General features: G+C 39.4%; 1 protein-coding gene across 3 annotated transcripts; it reads right to left on the bottom strand.

Moving 5' to 3' along the window:
- Positions 1-1,714: 1,714 nt before the first annotated feature.
- Positions 1,715-25,447, bottom strand: SPART (spartin). Of its 3 annotated transcripts, XM_089512501.1 has the most exons (10): positions 25,347-25,447; positions 19,578-20,383; positions 18,590-18,787; positions 17,703-17,792; positions 12,185-12,308; positions 9,830-10,024; positions 8,288-8,446; positions 8,108-8,198; positions 7,253-7,313; positions 2,875-2,963 (listed from the first exon to the last, which is right to left on the bottom strand). In XM_089512501.1, exons 2-9 carry the CDS (start codon positions 20,379-20,381, stop codon positions 7,253-7,255), a joined length of 1,722 nt encoding a protein of 573 aa, XP_089368627.1. In that variant the 5' UTR covers positions 20,382-20,383; positions 25,347-25,447; the 3' UTR covers positions 2,875-2,963. The 3 variants fall into 3 exon arrangements, with proteins under 3 accessions (XP_089368625.1, XP_089368626.1, XP_089368627.1); XM_089512499.1 differs by lacking the exon at positions 7,253-7,313 and having other exon boundaries at positions 1,715-2,963; XM_089512500.1 differs by lacking the exons at positions 7,253-7,313; positions 17,703-17,792 and having other exon boundaries at positions 1,715-2,963.
- Positions 25,448-27,387: the final 1,940 nt, after the last annotated feature.

The following is a 27,387-nucleotide window of genomic DNA, read 5'->3' as shown; positions in this document are numbered from 1 at the left end:
ATTTATCTCATTAATTCTAACCTGGCATTAAGATTTCCTCTCTCCTTCCTGGAGAGAAGATAGCACACCCTCACTTTAAAAGACAAGGCTCTGAATAGGCTGCCTCACTCAAGCTATACTTTATCTTTCTGAGGCTTTGAATTGTTAACCACTTTGAAAACTAATCTTGGCTAGAAAATGGTGTATAGAAATGCAGTTCCATAACATAATTCTTTTTTTGCGCTTGTTTTCTTATATCACTAAGGAATAGCAGCACTTGGAATATATGCCCTGTGGTTATGAAATATAAATGTATAAAAGTGGATCTTCCATCACATTGAATAACCAAATGTATGTACACAGTGAATTGTATTGTTCTAGACAGAACCCATGTGGCTGGTGGTGTCAATAAACAAAAACAGGCCACACTGCATCAGAAATAACCTCAAGATTAATGGTCTTTGTTCATTTTGATTTACATGATGAACTGTAATAATCTGAGACTTTAAAGAAGACCTATTGAGATCAGACTCCAGTCTCAGAAGCGCGTTACAGACCGCCCATTTGGGGCGGCCTGTAGGCGCTCCTTTCCCCGCTGGATCAGGGCCTCAGCTGCTAGAACCGCAGTCTCCGAGGCCCCGATCCACTGCTTTCCAGGCCGCGGGGATAAGGAAACAACAACAACAACAGCAACAATAAAATTTATTTATATCCTGCCCCTCTACAAGATGCAATCGGGACATTAAATATCAAAAATATCAAAGCCAGACCTGTTAGGGTCTAGCTTTAAATTAGAAGAGTAGCAGAAATGTGCCTTTGTCTAACTATGCTTCCCTAAGAACTGAGACTGACTCCAAAAACAACAAACATGTAGCTTGTAGTTTAAAACAAAAGTTTACTAATGGCTTTCATCTATATTTACATAAAAGCTATATCTTAATCTAGGTAAAAAGATATATTTATCTCATCTTTCCAGAGAAAACTGAGACAGGAGGAAAACCAACAGTTCAGTTGAAAATCTCGAGAGAGAAAAGGTCTGTTAGTCCCAAAGTGGGACTGACTTAAATCATATGGTTAGTCTGAATGAGAGAGAGGGAGAGAAAGTTTGCATGCAGAAAGAAGAAAAAGCCATCCATTCTCCACTCCGCAAGACTAGGTTTTAATACGCACACTTTCACTATTTGGAGAAGGACCCTCCAGCCAAACTGTTTTTCTGTCTAGGACAATAACCATTACCTCTGCTTTATTTCCTACTTCTCTTTCTGTTGCATGGTTAGAAAGCTACATCTGCTATGAGCACACCTTTCTACAGTATGTTCTTTTTAAATGCTGCTCTTCTCAAGTTATACATTACTGTAGAAAATCAGCAACAAATCATTTGAATTGCAGATAAAATTCAGAACATTAGGTTTCTCAGATTTTTGTGTTATTTTGTAACAATTGCAGTTAAAGACCTGTTGTTACACAGCTACATTTTACCCTAGGTTCGTTATAGATCAATTCCTATAGTTGGCAAGAGCCTTAATAGGCCTTGGCAAGCAGTCAAAAGGATAGCTTATTATTTTTAAAAAACCCTATGATAATAGTACATATTGACACAGGCGCAGTCTTACTAGCAAAGATATTTAACTTCGCATACAAAAAATGAAATGCCAAACCCTTCATAATATCCTTACATCCTCAATTGATTCTCACTGCATCTTTTCCATTCAAATAAAAATGCACGTAGACAAAGTATGCATCTTAAGTTTATTTAAAGTTTTAAATCCATCACACTTTCAAAGTGGTTAGCTCTTTAACTAATGGATGTGTTGCTGCTGTAGGTTAAATAAACACTACAGTTTCTGTAGTGTTCACAATACAAACCTCACAGTGAGTGTAATGTCAAAATCTGAAGCAAATACAGTGAAAAGTGTTAGATCTCCATCTTAATAGCAGCTGAACTTTTATCTTACATTCTGAAGTGGAGCAAAGCCTAATACCCAATATGTGAAATGCACCACATTACATCAGAAGGCAACAAGATTCACTCCTAAGTACTATATGCTTTTCAAGGATACGGTTTCAGTAGGGTCATCTTATACCAAATACAAAGCACAACCAAAGCTTTTATGCAGAGAGCTCAAGATTTTCTTTGATGGAGTATCAATTTGCAAAGAAAAATCTGTGCCCACAGATATTCTGGATAATGCCAACTACTCCACAATGAGATTAAATTTACACCTAAGCATAAAATCCAGGATTTCATGAAGTTTGGTTGGCAGTACTGTGTTACTGCTTCAGAAACAGTGGCATTTCAATCTTTGGTTTGCATGTAAGTAAATTATAGGGAAAACATACTAACTTAGTTGTTTGTGTAAAATTTGACTATATACTATTTGATCAGATAGTTCCATTTCAGAAAATATTAAAATTAGGTTAGTTATTACAATATTGTTTGTCTCTAACTATAGGTACAAAAATAGTCCCACCACAGCTGAAGCCAAATTCTAATTTTCTACTTTAACTTGAAGGAAAAATAAATCATGACTCTCTCTTGTGCAAATTTAATGCTATTGCAAAGTCACTTCTATTATCTAGGTCTTAACACCAATACTGGAGTGATGGATACATTAAACCGTTCATTTCAGAAGAGGATAGGTGTCAAGTATGATAAATTAAGTGTAGGAAGATTGTAGAGTTAGAAAAATAAGACATCTATTAAACAATTGATCTTTTCTTTAAATAAGTTACACCATACATTGAGGCTTAGGGCAATTCTTTCACAGTATTTTCAACGTCCATCATCTTTTTTCTCTCTTTTCTCTATAGGTTTAGATTCATCTTTAATTTTATATTCATCCAACACAGCATGGCCTGTTTCCTTTGCAGTCTTCTTCACTACTGCTTTGATTCCAATATGGTCAATATTAAAAGCTGTCACACCAACATTGATGGCAGAACTCACTGCATTGTCTGTAGCATGGCCAGCATCATCCCCATACCTAAATGCAAGTAAAGAAGATATCAATACAAATTTCAAATGTTTTTGTACCGCAAAGAACATTGTTCTAAGCACACCCCAATTCCCAAGCGGCTGCTCAACATTCATTTGAAAAACCTGAAATCAAAGAGTACAGAAGAGACACAGAAAGAGAAGTACAACCTTAATTGTAGTTGGCTGCTAATCTGCCCCAGATTGAAAGAATGCCCTTTTCTCCTTTGCTTTTGACAATCAGTTTTTGCTCAGTCTTTTTAGTTACAGCCCTCAAAAGTGGTGCTCACAGATGGCAGCAAGATCAAAAGCTTTGTTCCCCCCAGATTTCCAAGGTTAAGCAGTATGTGAGATTTTGCTGAACCTCTTAAGGCAAAATCTTGTTATGCCATGTATGTATACCTCATGAAAAAGATGAATTTAAAAGTCCCGTGCCCAATACATCATATGTAATGGATTAACAAATTATTTTAAAAACTTTTGCTGAGAAAATTCAATTCTTTAAATTAATCAATGAACTTTGTTATAACATGCTATTGTGCCATAACAGGTTAAGGGAAATTATTTTACACAGTGTAATGGAACAGATGTCCACTACTAAAGTTCGTTGTGCGTACTTAAATTTAAGTGTACAAAAAGTGACTAGAAAGGGCTCATTTCAACCTCCTGGTTATCTTGCATGTTTCTTAATTAAGATGCTCTTGCAATTCTTTTTCTTATATAAATGATCACTTGCTTCCTTGATTTAGGAGAATTAATTATTAGAGCCCACGCCAGTGGTGATATATTATTTGAAGAAGTGTTTTAGCTGTCAATAGCTATCATGGAAGATCACACCTTAGCTTCAGTGTTGTGCCCCTTCAAGTCATTTCTGATTTATGGTGACTAAGGCAAACTTATCACAGAGTTTTCTTGGCAGGGCTTAGTCAGAGGGGTTTGTCTTTGCCTCCTTCTAAGACTGAGACAGTGTGACTTGCGCAAGGTCACCTAGTAGGTTTCCATGACTGAGTGGGGATTAAAATCTTGGTCTCCAAAGTCACAGCCCAATGTTCAAATTACCCCAAACTGGCTCTCTTACAGTCCAGTTATGTAAGGTTTATTCACATGTTACTTTGTGGTAATCTAGACAGATGACATTTATAGTAAAATACAAACAACTAATTTTAAAAGTTACCATGGTAGTTAACTATCTCTTAACTAAACTGAGGAAGACAAACTATGATGGAAAAAGACTATGATGATGTTACGATCCTCTGCCAGTCTTCCAGGTCTGTTTTTGTTTTTTTATTTATATACCGCTATTCCAAAGATCATAGCGGTGAACAGCAAGTAAGCTAATTAGCACGTAAGCTAATTTGCCCCCAACAGTCTGGGTACTCATTTTAGCGACCTCGGAAGGATGCAAGCCTGAGTCGAGCTTGGGCCCTTTTGCTGGTCTTGAACTCGCAACCTTGTGGTTTTGAGTAAATGGCTGCAGTACAGGCATTTAACCACTGCGCCACCAGGTCTGCAGTTTGAAGCCAAAATATTGAAAACTTGCTGTTACAGATGACAACATTTGTTGTCAGAAGAGTCCAGCTCTTAGATTGAGTGGGTTAGATCCAAATGATCATTAGGCTTCAGAAGAATAGGTTTTAAATTAATGATGATTAACTTAAGTCCCACTGATTTCACTGAATGTTCCCTAAGCATGACTTGGGCTGCATCCACACTGCAGAAATAATCCAGTGACACTACTATAATTGCTATGGCTCACTGCTATGGAATCCTGGGATTTGTAGTTTGTTGTAGCATTAGAGTGCTCTAACAGAGGAGAATAAATGTCTGACAAAACTACAATTCCCACAATCCTATAGCATTGAGCAAGGGCCATTAAAGTGGATTATTTTTGCAGTATGGATACAGCCTAAAATTCAATCCAATCCAGTAGCAAAAGGCCCATTGCAGTACATGTATTAAATCTGAAGAAAGCTGGATGATAGTCCTTAGAATTTCCATTTGACAATGTAACTGTCTTATAATCTGCTAAAGTACAACATAGATTATCAAATTAATTGGACTGCAAAATATTTTTAGTTTGATTTTTTTTACCAGAAGTAGTAAATCATAAACACCATAATTAAAAGATAACAGAAATGATTTGAGCAGAGTCAGAAGTAACAGCAGAGTATTCACCCCATCTTGGAACTGTATACTGTACTCCAGTAGTGGTAAGAAATTCAGATACTTTAACTATTGTTCAAAACCAAAAACTGAAATGTATGGTAGCAATGCAAGAAAAAGAAAAAGAAGGTATTTTAAGTAGTTCAGAATGGTTAATGTACCAGTTAACATTACTGACAGGGCTCCGTTATCCAAAACAAGAAATAGCTGTGAGCAGGCATAAGGCTGGACAGTTAACTATACTAACCTCAGCAAACAATTCAAGAAAAATGAAGTCTGTGTAGAAGCTTTGACCTAAATAGTCACTGGTCTTGAGCAAATCCACTGAATCAATGGAATTTACACAAGTGTTGATTCACCAGGTTACCAGTGATTTAAGATTCCCTCCAGTTGGGAATAATAATTAGATTTAGACCTCTGAGATTTAGCAGCAAGAGGACTGATATTAGTCTTCTTCTGTCCTGGTGTTCTAAACACCAATATTCCAAGCTATTAAGCGAAGTTATTTTACAAAATGAGAATAATGGACTTCATATAAGTAACATATAACTTGCTCGTCCAAGCTCTGTTCAGGCAGGCTTTTAATGTCTAGTCATGGGATGGGTATTGTGATATTATTGTGGTTTTAATGTTTATAATTTTATATTGTTTTAGCTGATGTTATATGGCAATATGTGTTTAGAATTGTTATTGTAAGCTGCCTTGGGTCCCTTCTGGGAGAAAGGCAGGATAGAAATTAAATAAATAATAAATAAATACCCAAAGCATATTATTTTGCCCGTGAACTAGTAGCCTGAATCACAACAAGAGTGGACACAGTGTAGTCCTCTAGATGTTGTCGAGTGCAGCTCTCACCAGGCCCAGCCAGTACTGCTGATCCTCCATATTGCCAGGCTAGCCATCCACAGATTGGAGTATCTGCCTATGGCCCCAACCCCAGTGCAAACACACATCAGCATCCATTGACAATAATGGGACTTGAGGTCCCACAATTTTAGTACAGTGGAACCTCGCCATACACGGGGGATCTGTTCCGGATCCCGCCGCATATGGCGATTTCCGCCTATGCTCGAGCCCCATTGTAAACAATGGGGCTCGTGCACAGCGGCGCGGAGGTGTGTGGGGTGCAACGGGCGCGCATGTGGCGCAACAGGCACGTGCGCCCATTCAACTGAATGGGACGCGCCGCCCCTTCCGTCCCGCGTGCCGCGGCTTAAGCACATATGCTCAAGGCCGCGTATGGCGCGCCCGCCTATGGTGAGGTTCCACTGTATCCACGGGGGTGGGGATTCAGAACCAAAGCCCCACTGATACAGAGGGTGGATTGTATAGCCAATGATATTGAATTTGGGCAGTTCAGCAACATCTGGAGGCCTCCATGATTCCTACTTGTGAAATGCAGCAAGGTATTCTCTTTTGGACAGTTGACTAAATTACATTTTGAGCTTGTGTGCCATATACAGTGGATCCTTGTTATATGCTGGGGTTTGGTTCCAAGATCCCCCGTGTATAACAAAATCCGTGTATGCTCAAGTCCCATTAAGTATAATGACATAGCAAAATGGTGTCCCTAATAAAAAATGGAACATCAAGGTAAATTTATACTTTTTTGGAACATTTTCAAACCGTGTATGCTTAAATCCGTGTATAAAAAATCCGTGTATAAGAAGGGCCAACTGTACTATCAAAGGTGTTTATTTAACGTTCCTGTTACCCAACTGATAATACTATTTAAATTTATACTAGTAATATGTTTTGAGATGATAGATCAATCATGGTGGAAACTACTGTAGCTACATTTGGTTTATTACAAATGTTGCCATTTCCCCCCCCAATGCAATACATGTATATGTATGGACAGAGATTCACTCACTGAAATAAAAAAGAGCTTCTTTTGATACACAAAAAGAATGTGATATACCTGTAATTTGTCTGTCCCTGTAATTTGGCATCAATTCAAAAATGCTAATCAAACTGATATTCATGATTTTTTGGCGTAACTCCCCTTGTTGAAAAAAAAAAGGCCTTTCATTTCATTACAAATTACATATCATTTTTAGAGTTGTACAGATAGGAATGGGGTGAATACTTGAAAGATATAGAAATAATTGTTAGTTGTAGATAGCTGCAAGTTACTTATTGCTTTTCATTCATAGTGACCACTGAAGGCTCATCTTGATTTCTGCTATTTTTAAATCTAAAATAAGAACAAAGATTAATGTGAGTTATATTGTACAAAAGCCTCGTGTTTCAAAACTCTCCTCTTTGAGTCAGAGATTTGACCTTTGAAAAACATTCGAAACCAGATTTTATTTTATCTGCTGCACCAAAGTTATTCTAAGGCTTCTTCACTTCCATGCCATGTTTACTCACAAACACTGTGTCCTCCCTACTATTCAGATTATCATTCAAAACTGTGAAATAATGCTGTTACAAAAGTTTTCCTCAACACAACTCATTCTTAGCACTGAAATCCATAGGTTTCATTATTTACACTGAACCAAGCTAGCAACATTTTCAGGCTTCACTAAGTTAAACTAATATAAACTGGGAAATATTTGTTCAATGGAAAACTGATTTAGATAAGAATAGGGCATAAAGTCACCTACTGCATCCTGCCTGACATTTACATGACAGTGACAGCAATGTTTTTTTTTAAAAAAACAGTTGTGCTTGTTACACAGAAAAAAGGAGTTGGATATTCCGTTTTAATAATATATAAAGCTAGGCTGGCAAATTCCATCATTCTGAAAAGGCACACACTCCTGGAGTGTTTTCCTCCCAATCCAGGTCACTTCTGGTACTGCAACATATCTGAGAACACATGTGCTTGGAAAGAGAGGCTGCAGGAAAGTAAGTTTTAACTGGCTCCAACTAAAACATAGTGTTTTTATTGTATGACAGGATTCAGTGGGTGGGGAGGTCAAAACTTCCAAGCATTCATGTAACATCACAACTGATAGCAAATCAGAGAGAAAAAAGTTAACTTACTTATACTTGACAGTCTGCACTGTCTCCTTAGAAACGTTGTGAGCAATGCATTTTGCAGCGCTTTCTAAACCTTGCCATATTGTAGAAAACCCTGCAAGAGTTGGCAGTTTATTAGAACAAGAAAGCTTTGAACAAACAAAGTTTAGTGCAAGTCTAAATGGAAAATTTATTTTAAACTACCTTGGACTCCACTTGCTGCTACAACTAGAGCTCCATCGAAAGTAGACTTTCCATCCTTGTCTTTCTTAAGGGACTCTGGAACCAGTTTGCTTCCATGCTTCTTGACGTGAGGGGCTAACTCTTTTCCAACACAACTTGCTATAGAACATATACCTTCAACTAAAAGGGAAAAAATATTGCCTTTTACATTTTAAATTTCTAGTTAGATAGTTGAGCTTTTCAGAGTTCTGTTGAGCCTCTAGCAATGTTACCAGATGAGTTTAACAGCAGATATTGCAACATTTCAGCAGAAATATATCCAAGTTCTTAACACAGTCCATAAAATTAAAGCTACACAAACAGGATATCGTTATTTTTGCTTACTAACAGAACAAATGTTGTTCCTATCAGACTTGATGCTAAAAAGCTTCCTCAATTAAAAAATGATTAGAGATCACTTTCTTTTCCATCCTAGTTTTAACAGGGCAAAAGACCATAGCTCAGAGGTATAAAACAATGACCCCATGTTGAGTTCCTGGCATCTCCAGTTTGAAAGGTCACATGACTTCACTAGATATCAACAGTTCAAGTAAACAATATTAGGCTGGATACAGTCCAACTTTTACTACAGAAATGTCCAGCCATTTTAAGAGTATGATTGAAACCATCCTGTTCCATGTAACTTTCAGGCATCTGCATGCAAGATTAAGGCAAGAGTAAGCTTCTTCAAATCCTTCTTAGCTCTGAAGCTCAGCAAGTGGCCTTATGCCACTAGCAAAGTCTCATGGTAATATACCACACAGGTCCAATGCAAGTGTAAAGTGGGACAACTTATATATCTAATACCATGACATTCCCAATGAAAGAAAGGATTGAAATGGACTAAAATATGCTAAATAAAATATGTTTGTGAGAAAGCATCTACTGTGGACTGTAGCATGCTACTGAGACTTGAGAGATTTAGGGGCTGATCAGACTGGCATTTAAGGCCAGCCTCATGGCAGAAGGGGTGGTGGTGGTGGCAGCCACAGGTCCCAACTCCACTCCCCAGTCGCCGTCACACTGACCACCCACCCATATGGCGAGAGGAATCACAGCGCTCCTTTGGCGCAGCATCCAGATGACTCACACCAAAAGAAGTGCTGCCGTGGCAGCAAAGGCACCCTTTTTCCGACTCCAAAAGGAGCAGCCTTTTACCGTTCTTTTTAGGGCTGGAAAAATGCTGGATCAGGCCACAGCATGTAGTTGCTGTGGCCCTGATCCAGCAAGGAAAGGGGCAACAGGATGCTGCTCCAAAGTCTGTTTAGCCCCTTAATCTCCCAGTGGGAATTGCCACAAATGGTCCTGTGCTATAGATGTAAAATAATCTGTCTGTGGTCTCTCACACACCATGTTCAAATTAGGTCATATGGTGGAGTACTTCCACTTTCCTTTCAAAAGTTCTTTTGGTTTTAGTTAAAGAAAAAAGTTAGTTCATGTCCTTTTTAAAAAGAAGGAAATACTGAAGAAATAGTGTCCATTAAGTTCTCATAACTTTTGACAAGGTGAATTTCCACATCTTACCTAAGAACTGGCTAACTTTCACAGCTCCCCCAGTAGCTTGCTTTGCTACATGTAGCCCCTTTGCCATGGTTGGATTGACTTCCACAGGTTTTTCTTCTGGCTGAATGTGCTCCCTTAGTTTTGAAGCTCCTTTATGGATTGCTTTGCCAGTATATTCTGCTCCTTTGACCAGTCCCCAGCTCACCCAAGATGCTCCTATAGAAAAACAAAAACAAGACTAACTGGTATAGTGGCACTAGAAGTCCTCCTCCTCCTCATCTATACTGTGTCATTTCCTCAAAATTGGGATTCAATCGAGAACTTTGGATAGTATTTCTGTTCAGCAAACACAGACCCATCTTAGTATACAAAAATGAAAAGGAATAGCAAGCTCACATAATTTTGCCTCTCCTATATAATTTCACATAGGCACAATCCCAACTTCTTCAAGCAGCAGAGATACTGTAAAGATAACAAGTCTTTGCTTGTCTTGAGAGAGACTTGATCTAAGAAGAGCCGGCTACACTCATAAGAGAAAGATCTCTGCCCTACTTACCTAAAACAACACCTGTTCTAAGGAATCTGTGAAGTTCTACTGTGAATGAGGAGCTTGGGAGGCTGCATGGCTGTATGTCCCATTTAACCATTCTACTTTAAGGACTTTCAAAACCCCAAATGTGTTGGGACCTAGATATTTGGAAAAATGCCTCACTAATTATTAAGTATATGTGCTGCTGAAGTGAACACAGGAAAAATGCCTCACTAATAATTAAAGAATGGGCCTGCTGAGGGTAGAGTTGTGTCCCTGACTTGGGCACAGTACACTAAACGGAGATCCAGGTAAGGGCTTTCTTGGCTGTAGTTCTCCGGTTGTAGAATGCCTTCCCCTTAGAGGCTCAACTGGAGTTTGTATCAGCCTTATTTTGGTAGCATATTAAAATCTGCCTGTTGACACAAACATTCTGAGCTTAATGAGAGCATGGCTTGATTTCCTATGTGGCGAGTTGCTGATTTAGTTCTGCTTGAATTGCTAATGTGTTCTGACATGTTTATTGATTGCACCCTATCCTGTGATCTGTTAATATATACATGGGTTAAAAATACTTTAATTTTATACATAAAAGAACTAAAGAAGAACCTATTTACCATGATATAACTTTTTTGAGAACCAACCTAATAAACTAGGTTCTCATCAGATACCTTGGAATCAACCATAAAGCCCAGCTTATCTCCTGAGAGCAGAGTACCACAGTATTGTTCTAGATCTTTTGCCCTTTTAAGGCTTGGAAAGGCAGTAGCAATCACATGAGATAGTCTTTCTGCCTGGGATTGAGGTCCCACAGCAGTATCATGCCTTCCCATAATGTAGTTATTGGAAGATTTGCAATATCACCTTGGTGTTCCTCATGCCCTAGTATACTGATTCTACAGTATTGTACCAGAGCATACTACTAATTACACATTTAGTAGGTCTGGAAAAGACTGTGCAATTGCCAGGTGGGCTTAGGAACTGGGATAGAAGAGCAATGCTAAATACTTGTTCCAGCCAAAGACTGATAAAACAAACATTAAGATTTGCTTACAAACACCGAGGACATACAGTCAGAAAGCAGCAAAAATAGCAGGTAGGTTTATACTGTGTAGCTTTACAGTGGTTCTATTCATTACCCAAAAGGAAACAGTAAAATTATGGACTGTACCACATCAGATGGCTGGCACATCTTATTTTTTAAGAGCTTTCACATACAGTTTTATGTTTATTAAGCAAACAAAGCAGATTAGCAGTTTTACTTCACAGAGGTAACACTTTATGTGGCAAAGCACTCAAAAACATTACACCTCCCTCCCAACTGCAGTCTGAATGGTGCAAAAAAGCTAGGTTTTAAATTACAACTACCCAGTTATCCTTGAATTTGCTGAATGACATAAATTATTCATTTCAAAAAGGTAAAAATGGTTTGGGATCCAAGTAACATGGAGGTCACATCCTTCCTTAATTGCCACTGTGGTCCCTAGGATCTGCAAACAAACCTTCTTAATATCATATATGTCCCAAATTTATAGGTCAAATCTATGTTAATAATCTAATCTGTGTAACACAGCAGTTTTTTGGTCCCACCCCAGTGCCAAACAAAAGTACTGTCAGAGAACACAGTGTGTACTTTCTCTTTCCCTGTGTGTGCTTTCCTGTCATGTGAATTCTAAACAGTTCTGTTTGCAGAAGTGTTTGCAGTCAGTCTATTAGCAGCTTCTCGGCCTTTTGGCTAAGATCAAGTGTAGTATTAGCAGTTACACTCTTAGGATGGGAAATATTATCACACTCCCTTAATAAAAAGAGACCACATTGAGCCTGAACTGTTCCAATTCAGAGGATACCTGATAAGATTCCATGGGCTATTTTCTCACTCCAGTCAGGTAATTCTCGCTCCCTCTCTTCAGGCACTGGTTGAACAGGTACAGTGTGGCTGAGGTTAATGACATCACTTGAAGCCTCTGCTGGCTAAAAAGATGAAAATACATATCCATGAAAATCAGACAGTGAGTGTAAAAGTCAAGGAAAGCAGTGAGGTAGTTACCCAAGTTATCTAACAAAGAAATTGATATTGTGACCATAATACTGTTCTACTTTGTGTTCAAGCTACTAAATTTGACTTAAATTGGGAGAAGTGAGGCACCTGATTTACATGCTCTGCTATCTTTTTGCCTGAAACATGAGCACTGATATACTTTTCAAGAACTAAAGGGTTCAGTTACCTTTTCCTAGATAGTAGGCTGAGGTTTTGTTTTTGTTTTTTGCTCAGTTGTAGCACATCTACAGTGATTATGACATGGCATCTTTGGCTACATAACCCTATGTTAATTTATACAAACAGGAATGTTAATCTAGTTCCTGTTACCCTATTGGCTTCTAGATGCCAGAACCAAGGGACGCTGGAGGGTTAGTCCGGGAATGTAACTTCTTTCTGTTCTAGAAATGTTCCATTTTGGAAGCTCAGTGGGGTTGTTTTGTTTTTGCTGTGTGCCTTCAAGTTGTTTCTTACTTAGGGTGACCCTAAGGAGAACCTATCAAGAGGTTTTCTTGGCAACATTTGTTCAGAGAAGGTTTCTCATTGCTCTTCTTTGACTTGCCAAAGGCTACCCAATGGGTTTCATGGCTGAGCTGGGAATCAAACCCGTCTCCAGTGTCATAGTCCAATCACTGGTTCTCAGGTTTGCCTTAGAGTTGCCATAAGTCAGGAATGACTTGAAGGCACACAATAACAACAACAAATAGGCATTTACTAGGCACATACACACAGACACTAAATCATTATTACTGAAATGCGTTACTTCTGAGAAAATCCTGCTGAACTCATTATAACTTGGCCCCATCTTTACACTTAATGGAAACTATTTTTTAACAAACAAAAGCATCTGAAATATATCTAAACAGCCCATATAAAGAGGCTGCAAAATAATTATGTTAAGTACTCAACAGGGCACAGCCAATTGTAATGGCAAGAATAAGAACAGTAAATAATCTCCAATAAATAACAGTAAATAACCTCTCTGAACAAATCTTGCCAAGAAAACCCCATGATAGGTTCACCTTTGTTGTTGTGTGTTCAGTTTGTTTCCAACTTATGGCAACCCAAAGATGAACCTATCATGGGATTTTATTGGCAAGGTTTCTTCCAAGGAAGTTTGCCACTGCCTTCCCCTGAGGATGAGAATATGTGACTTGTCCAGTGTCAATCAGTAGGTTTCATGGCTGAATGAGGAATCGAACCCTGGACTTTGGAGTCATAGATCAATGCTCAAACCACTACGCCAAGCTTGCTTTCTCAGTGGAGTTACCCAGTTACTTTTTCATAAAGATTTCTTTTGTTCTGATTAATTTAGATACTTAGTTTATTGGGACCATTTTTTCAAAAATTAGTATCTTACATTTTTATTATTCCCCTTGGTGTTTCTTTTTTTCAAGTGTAAAGGCAGACTATATGTAAAGATGCATACTGGTGCCTTAGGTTCTCCCCCTCACTTTCAGTTCAAGGGGAAGCCCATTTCCTCCACCATTCAGTATCCTTAAGTGCTCACACATAGCATCTCTTTGTTCAATAAAACAGGACTGAAAGGAGGAAGCTTTTCTGAGGGGATGGGTGGAAACATGGGTGGTTGTACTCTTACATGTTTTTCCCTTTTGAATTTACAAACAATACAACTGTATTCATTTCATTTCTTTCTGGCGGTTTGCACACTGGCACAGCCAGGAACAGGATAAGGTTGAACATGTGATGGTGTTTCATTATTGTTACAGAGGGCAGCCAACTACCAGCAAAAGATTTGGGATTAGGAACCACAGTTAAAGAGACAACAACAATAAAGATGGACAGAGATAAGTAATGAAAATATCTTATTTTTGGCAATAGCCTATATTATTATAAACAGAAGGAGTATATGTGTGTCTATCAAGTTATTATCATAGATTTACACAATCACAGCTTTCAAATGGCTTTATTAATTTGACACGAGTAAATTTCAGCTCAGATACAAGCTCTTTGCTTTATGTAAAGTCCTAAAAGAAATTATTAGTCCCAACTAATAATACTCAATGAATCTAATGGTGAAATGTAAGTCAACATTTATGCAAATCACACTGACTCAGTGGGGCTACTCTAGTTGAGACTGTCCATTGGATTTTGGCTAATAACTTCAATTAAGCAGCAACACAAAGATTTTTCATTAGAATGTAACATTCTCACATTATAACTTGAAATCTTCCATGAAAGGTTCATAAAACAAAGACATTTTGTGGTAAATTCCTTGGTGTGATACAGTAGTCACTACAGTAGACAAGTAAAAAAATAATACTTGTTCCGTTTCCTAGAAATTCTGGGTTGCCATCCCATTTGCACTTATTGCCTAATATACTTAGATATCAGATAAAAATAGCTCACACTCATGTGAACAGCAGGAGCCAAATCTAAGGCGGGTTACACACCGCCATTTAGTACGTATTCTATACGTACTAGGGTTAGGAAGGGGCGGTGCTTCCGCACCCCCCTAACCCTAGTACGTATAGAATACGTACAAGATGGCGGCGCCCTGTTCATATGGGCACCGCCATCTTTACGTATCGGACGCTGTGCGTCCGGACGTCGCGCGGCGTCTATGACGTTGCGAGTCCGACCCAGGCGCCTCGTGATGTCATAGAGGCGCTGCAAAAAGAAGCTCCAAAATGGAGCTTCTTTTTTGCTCCGCGCGGGAGCCGCGCAGTGTGACTGCTGCGGCTCCCTCACGGAGCAAATGGCGCCGGCGGGAGACCGCCGCAAAGCGGCGGTCTATAACCCGCCTAAGTAAACGGCATATATTTCTGATTAATCCACTATGAGCTCCTTAAGTGTGTCACTGTGAAACAGAAATAGGTATTTGGTAATCCAGAGCTCAAAACAAAGATCAATCAAATTTGTTAAGTCACGCCATTAATATATAGTTGCTAGTAACCTGTATCATCATCAAGAGGTTACCAGATCAATTGTAATATTTGTTTTTAAAATTAGTTGCAGACATTAGCTAGCTTACACTATACTGAATTTATTTGGTTATATGTCTAATGCAACATCTTACAATCCAGAATGTGACAGTTCTCCCACCTCTCACACACACACAAAAGGAGCTAACTGCAAAAAGCTAAATATCCAGCATTCTAAGTTCTGAAACAGACAAGTCAAAAATGAGTGGCTTCTCTGGCCACTTTGGGGACGTAGCCACTCCAAGGCCACTTAAGGTGGCCTGAAGCCACTGGCAAAAGGAACAGATTTAATCGGGAGCATGCCATCGGGTTGCTGTGGTCCTGGGCCAATTGGGGCCGGAGCAGCCTCTGACCATTCTTTTTGGCCCAAATGCTTCAGCCCTTAGAGAACTCCAGTAGAATCATTTGGGGGTTGCAGACTGCACCAGGTAGCACCCTAAGTGGGGGCCACACCACTGCTCTTCAAACACCTGCCTTTTGGCAGAAACAGGCTGTGGGATTCACCTGTGTCCCATTAAAATGCTGAAGAGATGGTGTGAGTGAGATGGTGTTAGACTCAGTGGGAAAGGAGATGCCCAAGGTTTTGGCTTTTTTAAAATTAAGATTTCAAATTTCAAAAGTTTTCTTTAAAAACATAACATTTTACCAAATTTTCACTTCAAGCACATGAAACTATGTATATGTAAATATATTTAGGCTATGCATATGATATTGTAATTTAAAAGTATAATTTTATTGTGCTAGTTGTTTATGTCAAAACTATTACCATGACGTTCAGTGATATATGTCACAACTATTACCATGACATTCAGCTGTGGATATAGTATATCTTGATTTCAGTAAGGCCTTTGACAAGGTTTCCCATGACATTCTTGCAAACAAGCTTGCAAAATGTGGGCTAGACAAGGTAACTGTTACATGGATTTGTAATTGGTTTACTGGCCGAACCCAAAAGGTGCTCAACAATGGCTTCTTTTCATCTTGGAAAGAAGTGACCAGTGGGGTCCCACAGGGCTCTGTCCTGGGCCCAGAGCTATTCAACATCTTTATCAATGATTTGGATGACAGAATTGGGGGCATATTTATCAAATTTGCAGATGACACCAAACTAGGGGGAATAGCTAATACTCCAGAGGACAGGATCAAAATTCAAAATGACCTAAATAGATTAGAAAGCTGGACCAAAGCTAACAAAATGAAATTCAACACAGAGAAATGTAAGGTACTGAACTTAGGGCGGAAAAATGAAATGCACAGATATAGGTTGGGGGACATCTGGCTGAAAGAGACTACGTGTGAAAGGGATCTGGGAGTCCAAGTAGACCACAAATTGAACATGAGTCAATAGTGTGATGTGGCAGCTAAAAAGGCCAACACAATTTTAGGCTACATCAATAAAAGTATAGTGTCTAGATCAAGAGAAGTAATAGTGTCACTGTATTCTGCTTTGGTCAGGCTCCACCTGGAATATTGTGTCCACTTCTGGGCCCCATAATTCAAAAAGGACATTGAGAAACTGGAACGTGTCCAAAGGAGGGCAACTAAAATGGTGAAGGGTCTAGAAACCATGTCCTATGAGGAACAACTTAGGTAGCAGGGTATGTTTAGCCTGGAGAAGAGAAGGTTAAGAGGTGATATGATAGCCCTTTTTAAATATTTCCTGACAAAATAAAATGGCTCCGCGATTTAAATGTTTTTAAATGCTATCTCCTAGTTTATAAGTAGTGTTAACAAAGTCTCCTGGTTGACACAATTACGGTACAGTGTAATACCTTATTTGAAGGCAAACATATGGAGGGGAACATGAGGTTGTGTAGGGCCAAGAACTGGTTCTCAGTCCAATAAACAGGCCTATAATTCTGAGATGGTCATATTTGAATCAAGGCAATGCAAATTTACATAAACAGAAACCAATCATCTGTTTATCAGTTGGTATGAACAGTGCCACTCCAGCATGAAATATGTTTATACAAGAACTGAGTGAAACAAGTAATTTCCTTTTCAGGTTGCTAGACTAAACTGAATATGAAGTGGTGTTTGCGTGGAGTCTGACTTATACACTAGACCACTGTTCAACGAAATCTATACCATATCTCATATTCTGATACTTCAAATATCCCTTCCTAGTTGCATTATATGCTTATTTTTGTACACATGGCATACGTTTATAGAATGCCAAGCAATACTTCCCCAGGCTTTGAAATGAAATATATCTAGAATTTTCAATGCTTAAATGTAATGTTTGATTCTTTGCTGGTGGCACATACATTTAACAATCCATAAAAAATCATAGCAGAAAACAAATGTAATCTCTGTTAAATTTAATATATATAGCTGTAGTATGAAGTAGCCACCATTTTAAATCATAGCCCTAAAATTTACCTTGGCTATGAGATCAGGTCTCTGTTTTAACAAATCCTCAAAAGGCTCTTTGTAAGATCTTGAGCGTTCCCCCTCATTGGATCCTGGAACCTGTGGTACCATATCGAGGACATGAATAGATTCACAAGTATGAAGGCTCAACAATACATCTGTTCTGCACTGTTCAACAATAACAAGTAATAATATCACACAGTGCAGAGATTTTCTGTTCTTATGAACTACATGCAGGTAGACTCATGCATTAGTAACCTCTCCATGTGTCTGAGGAATGTATGAATAAATAACTTCAAGATCAGATTGGCAACTGATTTGATAGAAACACTAATTTAATACAATAAGATCATGAACTATACATGCCCCGCTTTTCAGTATTCTGTTTTAATTTCATTACTTTTTAATAAAAAATCTAACTGGAAATTTGTCATCTCTGACATCTACCAGCTATTTTTCCTATCTTCTTAAGGAAGAATTTGTTTGCTGGAGTCAAATCCATCAAAAAACCTCTCTACACTTCTTAAGTAGACCAATCAAATTGCCTGTTCCTGATCACAGAGTATGACTATGCATAGTTTTAAAATAATTTTAAAATATTTATAAGAACAAGATTTTGTTTTCTCTTGCTTCTGTTCTAATATGAGCAACAGCTCTGGACAAAGCATTCCTGCTACACTATATCAATAGTATCCCCCTATATGTAAAGAGATTTTCCTGTGGGTAAATTCTACTTTCCTCACCTTCCCTGCCCATCAGAAAACCACACTTGAAACAAACTTTCAGCCAAATTCTTGAAACATAAAATTTAAGGATTCACCAGTGCACCATTGATACCTGTGCACTGTTTTGCTTTACATTAGCTTGCTGACGGATGGTTTCATGCTGGTGTTTACCTGCACTCTGAGGTCAGACATCTGTTTTAGCAGATCTTCAAACAGTTCTCTGTCAGCAGCTGGAAGTTCTGAAGATAACACTACTCCCACATAGGATCCTGACACCTGAGACATCATGTCAGGGAACATGTAGACTCCAGTGTTACAGGAGAGGACAGGTGACTGGTTGCACATAAGAGGATACAGCCAGTCACAGACCTGGAAGAGAAAAAAACAAACAAAAAGGACATCTTGAACTAAACACCATCCTTGTTAATGAATAATACATTAGCATATAGGAGATTTCAAGTTTACTAAGAAATGCCAAAGAAACAATATATGTAGCTGTGTACAAACAAACCAAGCAGTTGAAACATGTGCTGCCATTGTAAATGTTTTTGATGTGTTGTTGTCAAAGGGAAGAGAAATCATATTTGCAGGGCTACTTCCATAATTATACAAAATTCATTGTACAAAATGTAGCTTCAAAATCACTTAGCATCATACTGTTGTTAAGACCTCTTGCCTCCTGAACACGAATCTTGAACATGAGGCTTCAACCATTAACTTATAAAAATAAAATTCTATGCCAGTGATTCACAACACCTTTAGAATAAATGTAGGCATATTTTAAAGACTGTCTTCTGTATTGTCTGCCATTTCCAATCTTCTCACTAAGAAATTTCCAATGAGCATTTCTAAAACAGAATTTGAAAATCCCTGTTCCAAAACAGGACAAGCAAATGATCTTGGATTTCCCCAGGAAAACCCTATAAGATTTGGGTCTAGATTACTTCAGATACCACATTCTCACCTATGCCCCTGCCCAGATTTTGAGATGTTCAAAGGAGACCATTCTGTTGATGCTAGCTCCTTCAGAGAGACATTTGGTGATGATGCAAGACAGGATTTTCTTAATGTCTGCTCCCAGCCTGTGGAAATCCCTACCAAACACAGCAATAGCTTGAGAACACAGTGAACATAACACAAGCAGAACTTTAGATACTACCTGAAGGAAAGCAGGGGGGCGATTCTGGGCCACTGCAGCATCAGTGTCCAAAAACTTCACAATGCGAAGGTATCCAGGATATGAGGGGGCACTAACTTGCCCATCAGGGGTGACATAAAATATCTGCACACCATAGGGAATGAGGATCAGTTCATCAGCATCAACTCCAAAAGTCTGAACTGGAGGTGGTTGGGTGCATTTTGTGTAGTAGTCTTCTCCAACATATGAGAACTCTCCAGAATCTGTCCCATATGAGACTGTGTAGTGCCCATTGGTGGCCTCTGGGGTGTAAGCAGGGGGTGCTTCATTAGGTACTGAAGGATCCAACACACCCATGTGTGCCTGGCTTGTAGATCCAACACTTCCACCTGCTGCAAGTGACTGAGAAGGTGTTATCAGTGAATTTGGTACAGGAGGTCTCTCTGGCTTTTCTTTGGGAGGAATTGCTGGATATAACTTGGGTGACTCTTTAGGAGGAGACACTGCAGCACTGTTAGGATGTGCACCATTATTTAGGATACTTAAGCGAGAATGGACATTTTGCAGAGTCTCTCTCATTTTCTGCTGCATTTGCCTGGCAGATTCCCAGTGGGGTCCAGTGCATTCAGGGCCTTGGGATGGAATGCTAACTCCTTTGACCAAGTGGTTAAGACCCTGTGTATAATAATCCCTTGCTTTTTCCTTCTGTCCCAATTCATCGGAATTCAAAGCTCTATTAATGAACACGAATGCTTTCCTGTATTCTTCTTCAATAGCCTTCACATTCCCATTGTCCTCCATAGCTGGATCCTGTTGTTGTTCCATTGCTGCAAATGGGAATACAATGTGAATAAAGGAAGATATAAAATGAAAGGCAACTCTTCATAGCTTTCCCTAACCAAATGACTTCTCAGTGGCCATACAGGCTGGGAGGTGATGGAAGCTAAAGTCCAACAAACATGGAGAACATCAGGAAAAACCAAATTAGGCAATATTTGTACATTTCCGGGCAATTTTTAAATTGAGTCAATGTGACATAGTGGTTTGAGTGTTGGACTACGACTCTGTAGACCAGGATTTGATTCCCTGCTTTGTCTTGAAACCCACTGGGTGACCTTGGGCAAGTCACATACTTTCAGCCTCATGCAAAGGCAATGGCAAACCTCCTCTGGACAGATCTTGCCAAGAAAACCCCATGACAGTGTCACCCTAAGTTGGAAATGATTTTAAGGCACACAACAACAGCAACAACCAACTTTTAAATTATCCAGAAACTTGGGGATTCTAACCTTATACAAACAAAAGGCACTTAATACCAAGCAAATCACCTTATATGCTAGCTTATGCATTTCTCTGTAATAACTGAAAAGCTTATGAAAGCTTTTTATGCTCCAGGATATATAAGTATTTGTTTAGTGGACTGCTCTCTTACTGTAAAACCCAAGCTTCCCATCAGCTACAGATTTGCTTCCCATCACTTGCAGATTTAAAGCCAATCTCTGTATCAAAAGAACTTATTTTTTTAGAATTCCAAACAGTAGTACCATTGCTAAACTCCTCTACTATGTTATTTTCTTTCATATGTGTGCAGAGCTTGTGTCAGAGTCAGGAAAGTAACCTGGAGTGTTACAGTCCATAAGAAGTTTTATTCTACAGTGTTCCTGGCAGTGATGTGTATGTGTGTATATGCCTTCAAGTCATCTGTCGCCTTATGGTGACTTCATGAATTTCATAGGGTTTTCTTAGGCAAGGATTATTCAGAAGTCATTTTGCCAGTTCCTCCCTTTGAAATATAGCCTACAGCACCTGTTATTCAGTGGCAATCTCCCATCCACATACTAAACAGGGGTGATCCTGTTTCAATGCCAAGATGGGATCAGGTGCCTTTAGGCAGTTAACCCTGGCAGTGACACTGACATTATACAGTCACCTCTTGGAACTTGCTCATATTCAAGCCCCATAGGCTTGAATGGGGCACGTGCATGCGGGGCGTGTGCCCCGTTAAGTTTAATGGTGGTGACCCCTCCGCGGATTTTGAAGTCAGTGGATTTCAAGTCCGCAGACTGGGAAGGGTGATTGTATATAATATAGACTCCTATATCCACCACCATTTCTGTATATCAAATTAATACATGTAGCAATGATGCATGTTCTTCAAGGCCCAAATGGTATTATAAATATTCAGCAGGCCAGCCTGACTCTAAACATCTTTACATAGAAGTAAGCCCTAGTGAGTTCAATAGGACTTTCTTCTTATTGAGGCTACTGTCTTGATTTTAAACTAGTTAAATCCTTCCAAATCAAAAGTCCTTCTGGGGCAAGTAAATGTGCTGGAGTCCAATCAATACACTGATGCTTAGGATATCTCCCTGGGCAAAGTGAAGCTGCTACAAGGTAAAGCAGCAAATTTTGGTTGTCATGAAAGGTGGCTATTGGCTAGCTATTCAGTTTGTTGCATTTTGCCATCTAGAATGGAGAGATGTGCTTTGGAGATTTTTTATCTTATGTACCAAAATTACTTGGCTGCCTTTAGATACTTTATGCTTCTGTTTGAAACAGTAAAATGATTTCAGCCAGCCCTATTAATAACAAGATAGCAGTTCGAAAACTGTATAGTTCAAATATATACTGTACAGTTGTTATAAACTGTACAGTTCATAACAAAAACTGTAATAAAAATATAGGAAGTGATACCTTCCATGAAACACCATCAGGATAGCTTTGGAGCATAAAGGTTCTGCCACAAAATGCAACTGTAAAATCGTAGTATTTAAGGCCTAGATTTCCTCTACGCAGCAATCAACATGCAATGTTTCTGATGGCTAAACAGCTAACATCAGCAAGGCACGTGAGAGAGAAAATGTGCTAGTCATAAGCTTATTGTGGACTGGAGCCAGCTTTTGTTTACAGGGCTCTAAAGTCCAGCTCCAATTCCACATAATGGGAAGATTCATTCAAACAGTTAGCAAACAGTTTCAATTGCTATCAAAAGATAGCTGCTTTGTTGAAGCCACATAGGCGTGAGTCTGGCTAGAGCCTAGATAGGTGATATGTGACCTCCACATATATAATTTGAAGTGCCATGATGGAGTAAATTGTGAGATATGGATCTCCTAAACAAATAAGCTGTTAGTTCTCCATACTCTACTCCTTTCTGTTCAGAGGCCCATCTTCTGCTTCTGAATCCAGAATAAAATACCCCCCAACACAACTAAGAATCTTACACAATTCGGAAAACAGCAAAAAGAGGTATGCTGAACAAATCTTACCAGGAAAACCCCATTATAGGTTTGCCCTAAGGTTGCCACAAGTCAGAACTGACTTGCAGGCACACAAAAACATTAAATAGGCATTTACTAAACTTATATACATATATACGTAGTGGAGTGGTTTCAGTGTTGGACAAGACACAGGCATCCAGGGTTCAATTCCCCCCTCAGTCATGAAAACTGACTTGTTAGACCTTGGGCAAGCCACATGCTCTCAGCCTCAGGGGAAGGCCATGGCAATCTTCCTCTGAACAAATCTTGCCAAGAAAATCCCATGATAGGTTCACCTCTATTGGTGTTATGTGCCTTCAATTTATTTCCAACTTATGGCAACCCTAAGGTGTACCTATCATGGGGTTTACTTGGCAAGACTTGTTCAGAGGAGGCTTGCCCTTGCCTTCCCCTGAGGCTGAGAGTATGTGACTTGCCCAAGGTCACCCAGTGGGTTTTATGGCCGAGCTGAGAATTGAACCCTGGTCTCCAAAGTCGTAGTCTGGTGCTCAAACCACTCTGCTACACTGGCTCTCAGGTTTGCCTTAGGCTGGCCATGTCAGGACCGACTTGAAGGGACACAACAACAAATAGGTATTCACTAAGCACATACACACAGACACTAAATCACTGTGACAGAAATAATTTACTTTGGAGAAAATCCTGTTTAACTCCTTAGAACTTGGTCCCCATCTTTGCACACTTACTGGAAACTATTTTTTAACAAACAAAAGCATCTAAAGTATGTCTATAGAAAGAGAAAGAGAAAAAATAATTAGGTTAAGTACTCAACAGAGCATAGCCAATTCCAATAGCAAGAAAGTGCCATGGAACAGTAAATAATACCAGCCAGACAATAGGGTTCTACATGCGAAGATCTACACCCAAGCTTAGAAAACTTGCCTTTCTTTGGGCTACATCTCCCAGGATTTGCCAGCCACAGCGGGCAGACTCTGAGAGTTGCAACACCAAAAAGTAACTTTGGATTTCATACCTACTTATACCCAGGGGAAAAAACCACCCTCAGGACCTAATATAAGCCTGGTCTTAATAGGAACAACAACAACAACAACATTATAACAAATTTCTTGTTGTTGTGTGCCTTCAAGTAATTTCTGACTTATGGCAAACATATATGGGGTTTTCTTGGCAAGATTTGTTCAGAGGAGGTTTGCCATCGCCTTCTCCTGAGGCTGGGAGAGAGTGATTCGCCCAAGATGACCCAGTGGGTTTCAATTGCTGAGCTGGGAATCAAACCCTGGTCTCCAGAGTCATAGTCCAACACTCAAACCACAACATCACTCTGGCTCTCTAATTATAATAATAGTAATAGTAATATGCATTGGTCACGGGGATTTGGTTCCAAGATACCACCACCCCAACCCCCACCCCCAATCATGGATACCAAAATCCATGGATGCTCAAGTCCCATTAGTTACCATGGAGAGTAAAATAGTGGCCCTTAAGTAAAATGGCAAAAGCATGGTTTGCTTTTCAGAATTTATATATTTTTTGAGTATTTTCATGCTGTAGATGCTTGAATCCATGGATATGGAATCAGTGAATATGGAGGGCTGACTGCAATAAATAATAATAATAATAATAATAATAATAATAATATATTTAAATCATAATAAATAATAGTACCATAATATTATATATATAATATATATATATCATAATGATATAATTAATAACATAATAAATAATGATGCCAACAATAATATAATAATATGAACAATACTAATATTACAATAAATAAAACATAATTAATAATAATGAGATAATGATATAAATAATACTAATAAATATAATAATAAATAAGAACATAATAAATAATATGTAGAGTGATCTAGTAGCACCTTTGAGACTCACTGAAAGAAAGAAGTTGGCAGCATGAGCTTTCATAGATTTAAAGTCTACTTCCTCAGATGCATTTGGTGGAGTGGAAGCCAGGGACAGACCTGATATACCTTACACACACACACACACATTATATATGCCTGTCCCTGGCTTCCACTCCACTAAATGCATCTGAGGAAGTAGGCTTGAAATCTAGGAAAGCTTATGCTGCCAACTTCTTTCTCTCAGTGAGTCCCAAAGGTGCTACAAGATCTCCCTACATGCTGGAATATGTCTTTGAATAACAAATAATAACGATAACAATAATAACAACACACTGATATAAATAAGTATCATAAATATCTTAAATAATAGCATAATAAATAACATAATAAATAATATAATACAGCAAATAACAACAACATAATACAGCAATAACAACAGTGATAATATTTTCCACAGCAAGGCTTCTCTTTCCAAAGCAGGGCCTCTGAGCCTATGCAGAGTGCATTTGCAGAGGCAGAGAGGGCTCCCACTGCAAAGGGCTTTTCTCCCTGAAGACCTGAAACTCTGCCAGCCCTGGGTTCAAAAGTTACCCTGAAAGAGGAGGGAGCTGCTGCTGCTGCTGCTGCCATTCCCTCCCTTTCACCCAGCCCTAAGCCCCCTTCCTGGCCCCCATTCCACTCACAGAAGCCTGAAAAGCCCCCTTCTCCTCCTGCTCCTCTTCAGGGCTGTGCAAGCAAAGACCAGCTTCCTATTCACTTGCTATTGCTGCTGCTGCTGCGTCTGTTCTTTCAGCTGCTCTTGGTGGGTGAGCCAGGGCCCACGTCACGTGGTCACGTCACAGCTATAACGGCTGCACCGCCCCCTAGCGGCCGCAGCGAACCCGACGCCTCGGCTGCGAAAGGAAAGATCCCCTGCAGGCGCTTTTGGCCGCCGCCAGGGGGAGCTCCAGTCACTACAGCTCTTCTTATATGTAGACCAGACTTAGTGCACACCTGGGCAGCAGGTATTGTTGTTGTTGTTGTTGTTGTTATTGTTATATAGAGAATTTATACTCCACTCTTCAGCCAAAAGGCTATCAGAAAGGCTTACATTTTTCTTAAATTAGACATAAAATAAGTACACCCATCCCTCCATATTTGCAGCTTTGATTATTCACAGATTTGATTAACATGTTCTCTCTAGGAATATCTAAGCCCTCCGGTGCAACTCTGTGGTCAACTTTAAACATTGCACCGAAAGACCTAGAGATTCCTAGAGAGAATACTCTACTAGGCATTTGTAGCTCCTCCAGTGCAGTTCTATGGTCAGTGTCTGTCGGACGTTGGCCACAGAGTTGCACTGGAGGACCTAGAGATTCCTAGAGAGGTGTCCTCTCAGGTAAAAACATAGTATTTTTGTTATTTGTGGTTTTTCCATATTCACGGGGGTCTTGTGACCCTAACCCTAGCAAATATGGAGGGACAGTGAGCACACTTACAGCACCTCTGAGAAAGTGCAACTGCTTGTGCAACAATTACTCCGCTAATATAGTGCTCAATCCGAATTCTGGTGTAGGGGTGTCAGCAAACACTGAGTGAATAGATGGCCACTCACATGTTGGAACTTGCCCATCCTGTATTTACCCCTGCAAGCCCTAATGCCAGATTCCACTATAGAGGGAAAGCAAGATGCCCACAGCCCTTTGGAGAATACGCTGGTCTCCTGTGGTGGGGTTCAAAATGGGGTAGGGGGAGAGAAGAATCAACTCTACTAAGTGCTGTTCTGATAGCAGAAAGACATGTTCGTATTTCATCGTAACAAATGAATGATGGCATAAGCTTTTATAGATGTGGGCTGAAACCTGCAATTATAAAAGCATATATTACAATTGTTTCGTTTAGACACAAGCTCCGTTTTCAATATTGTTTATCCTCTTTGGAGAGTGTGTGAAGAAATTCTAATCTGTGAAAGTGTTGCTGAAATGTAAGTCATAGTTTGGAAAAAATCCTCACAATATGACTGGAGCATTGTTTTGATACACAGCATATTTTGAATATTTAACCATCCATGAAGAAGCCAAGCCCTCCCTCCAGTCCATCTCCCTTGGTCCAGGCCTTGGAGGTAGAGAAGAACTGCTGGACCTCATCCCCTTCCCCGCCACCACTCCCTTCTCCTTTTGTGTCATGTCTTTTTAGACTGTAAGCCTGAGGGCAGGGAACCATCTCATTAAAAGATTGTATGTACAGCGCTGTGTAAATTTACAGCTCTTTATAAATAAAGGTTAATAATAATAATAATAATAATAATAACAAGTGTAACTAGAATCATAGAATCGTAGAGTTGGAAGAGACCACAAGGGCCATCCACTCCAACTTCTTGCCACGTAGGAACTCCCAATCAAAGCATCCCCGATAGATGGCCATCCAGCCTCTGTTTAAAGGCCTCCAAAGAAGAAGACTCCACCAGACTCTGTGGGAGCATGTTCCAGTCAGACAGCTCTTACTTCCTCCTAATGTGGAGCTGGAATCTTTTTCTATAGCTTGCATTCAGTTGGCACCATGAGCTTTTGTAGGCTAAAGTCTACTTCCTCAGATGCATGTGTGTTTTGGCCCTAAGCCATTTTGAAATCACGTCCACCTAAATCAGGCAATAATTAGAAAAGACAGAAGTTACAAGGAAGATGTCCTTAAGCAACTACAGTCGGCCCTTCTTATATACGGAATTTTTATACACGGATTCAGGCA

Source organism: Sceloporus occidentalis, unplaced genomic scaffold (genome assembly GCF_023333645.1).
Source record: "Sceloporus occidentalis isolate IW3139 unplaced genomic scaffold, rSceOcc1.0.p SCAF_2, whole genome shotgun sequence".
NCBI classification, from domain to species: Eukaryota; Metazoa; Chordata; class Lepidosauria; order Squamata; family Phrynosomatidae; genus Sceloporus; species Sceloporus occidentalis.
The sequence above is the reverse complement of the archived record's forward strand: the minus strand, read 5'-3'. Positions and strand labels throughout refer to the sequence as shown.

Coding starts and splice junctions, on each gene's coding strand:
- SPART (XM_089512499.1), bottom strand. CDS start 20,381: ATGGAACAACAACAGGATCCAGCTATGGAGGACAATGGGAATGTGAAG. Junction 17,793..18,589: donor TGTCTGACCTCAGAGTGCAG/GTAAACACCAGC, acceptor ATGGTACCACAG/GTTCCAGGATCCAATGAGGG. Junction 12,309..17,702: donor GACCTGATCTCATAGCCAAG/GTAAATTTTAGG, acceptor TCATCTTTTTAG/CCAGCAGAGGCTTCAAGTGA.